The sequence below is a fragment of the Saprolegnia parasitica genome (assembly GCF_000151545.1).
Source record: "Saprolegnia parasitica CBS 223.65 unplaced genomic scaffold supercont2.1053, whole genome shotgun sequence".
Classification (NCBI taxonomy): Eukaryota; Oomycota; class Saprolegniomycetes; order Saprolegniales; family Saprolegniaceae; genus Saprolegnia; species Saprolegnia parasitica.
In genome coordinates, this window is record NW_012157447.1 from 1 (window position 1) to 2,227 (window position 2,227).

The window sequence follows — 2,227 nt, forward strand, 5'->3', positions numbered from 1 at the left end:
AGCCGTGCTGGTACGCAGTGATGAGGCGGAGGAGGACCGGGTTGCAGAGCGTCGCGTCCATCAAGCAGATGTCAAAGTGGCCGAGATTGCACACGCTACTGCCGGCGGATTGTTCTTGGATGTGATTGGTTGGATGGCAATACGAAAGACGTTCATTCCTGTCGCGAGCGCCAACATATATAGGTATATATATGAACGTGTTTCGCGTTATCTTCGTTGTTACAAAGAGTTTGCATACGTAGAGACTAGCCATCTCCTTCTTCTTTATTCACTCGCCAGGCCGTGGGTGCGCAGGCACGGCGCGGGGCTAGTCTTGCTCTTCTGTGGTCGTCCGGGGGCGCTTGTGGCCGCGGGTGAGGCCCATGACGACTCGACGAGCGCCAACATGGATCAATAATCCAAGCAAGGGAATGAATTGGATCCCAAGCTAGCGAACAAGCGAGTTCATGGTCTGTCTCGTAGCCTATTACGTTGCTAAGACTCTAGCATTCTAGTCTGTGCACCTCGACGGCCGCTTGCGTTAATGACGTGCTTATCTCGGACGCATTTCCCGGCTTGTGTGCGGCCGATGCCATTATTATGGGCCCCAGTATCGCGGCATCCACATCACGACGTCACGCCTTTTCATACGGTGGAGTTGAAAGGGGTCCCTACTGAACTTCCGGTAGAGAATCGCGACTCGATAATGCAGTCGGACGTTTTTGTTTTCATTGGCGAAGTATGTACACAAGGAGGTGAGGGTGATTGACGTAACACATCACAATTGTCGGCGTGTTCTGCTCGAAACTTCACGTAGCCAAAGCAGATGAGGCTCTTGGTGAGGCTGTGTTGTCGTGATGCGACTCGTGGTACGACGCCACTCGACACTCCGTTTGATACGCCACGTACTCGGCGAGCGCAACAAACCGCCGCACGTGGGAGTTACCGCGGAGGGCGCCCACGACATTGACACCAATCGAATCGAGATACAAGAGGACGTCGGTCGAGCTATGTCGCAGGGCCGACGGCGCAACCGTCGGCGTCACTTCCACAACCTCGCAGAGATACCGCACGACCTCGAGATGCTCTCGCCCGACGGCTTCGTCCAGCGCAGCAGGCGAGCACCCGTCGCTTCGGTGCGTATGCAAATAGGCCACGAGGTCGCAGTTGCCAGAGGCCGCGGCAGCGTCCATAACACTCCGTGTCCATTCACCAAGTTCTTGTTCGTGGAGGTAGCGGACGACCTCCAAATGGCCTTCACGCGCCGCGCGCTTCGGCGCGTCGTCGAGGATGGGTGCCTTCATGACGCTGTGCAGATAGCGCACCACGGCAACATGGCCGCGCTCGGCTGCCTGCGCCAAGGCATGAATAGAGGCCATTTGGTCGCAGTGCTCGTGCAAGAAGATGATGACGTCCAGATGCCCGAGGCTGGCAGCACCGTTCATCGCACGCTCCGTACAGCCTTCGTTTCGGTGGGTCTTGAGGAACTGGACGACTGCCAGATGGCCGTTGGTTGCCGCCATATCCATGGCCATATGGGAGCACGTAAAGTGCCCGGCGTTGTGCAGCCAAGTCACAAGATCCAGTCGACCAAACTTCGCACATGTGTCCATGTACTCGTGGGACCAGAGCTGGAGCGGATGCAATAGTTCAATGATGGCATTGTTGCCGCCCGTGAAGGCGGCGACGATGACGGATATGGGAAGCAAGTTGTCGGGGTGCGAAGCGCGCTCGTATGCGAGCAGTCGTTGACAGCACTCAAAGTGACCGCGCCACGCAGCCAGCTCCAGCGCTTCGACTGACGAGATCCCATTAGCCAAAATGTATTCGACGACGTCGTCATGGCCGAGCGTCGCGGCCAGCTTGAGCGAGTTTTCGAGGTCCATGTCGGGAAAGTGTGCGTGGACCAGCTGCAGTTTCTCGAGAGGCGATCTTGAGGCCGCGAGTTCGAGGGACGGCACACGACCAATCCCGCGTTCGGCGAGGTACGTCGCGACTTTCTTGTGACCATGTCTCACAGCAATATCGTATGCGTCGTGTGGCCACAGCACGGTGGTTGCTCGGACAAAAAAGTGAACGGTTGGGAGGTGGCCGTCCGCAACGACGCTTTTCATGTACGTCTGCAATTCGTGCGGCCCGCGCTCTTCGTAGAGCTGTTGCACGACATGTACGCCTCGGCTCTGAAGCGCCATTCGCGTCGAGAGACGCAAGTCGTCATTGTCTTCAAAGCGGTCGTACTGGCCGTAGT

General features: G+C 57.3%; 1 protein-coding gene across 1 annotated transcript; it reads right to left on the bottom strand.

Moving 5' to 3' along the window:
* Positions 1–888: 888 nt before the first annotated feature.
* Positions 889–1,979, bottom strand: SPRG_18219 (hypothetical protein; the record flags this gene model as incomplete). The annotated part of the gene is made up of 1 exon (XM_012357656.1): positions 889–1,979. A coding segment is annotated over one exon (1,091 nt), but the record flags the coding sequence as incomplete, so codon positions are not given.
* Positions 1,980–2,227: the final 248 nt, after the last annotated feature.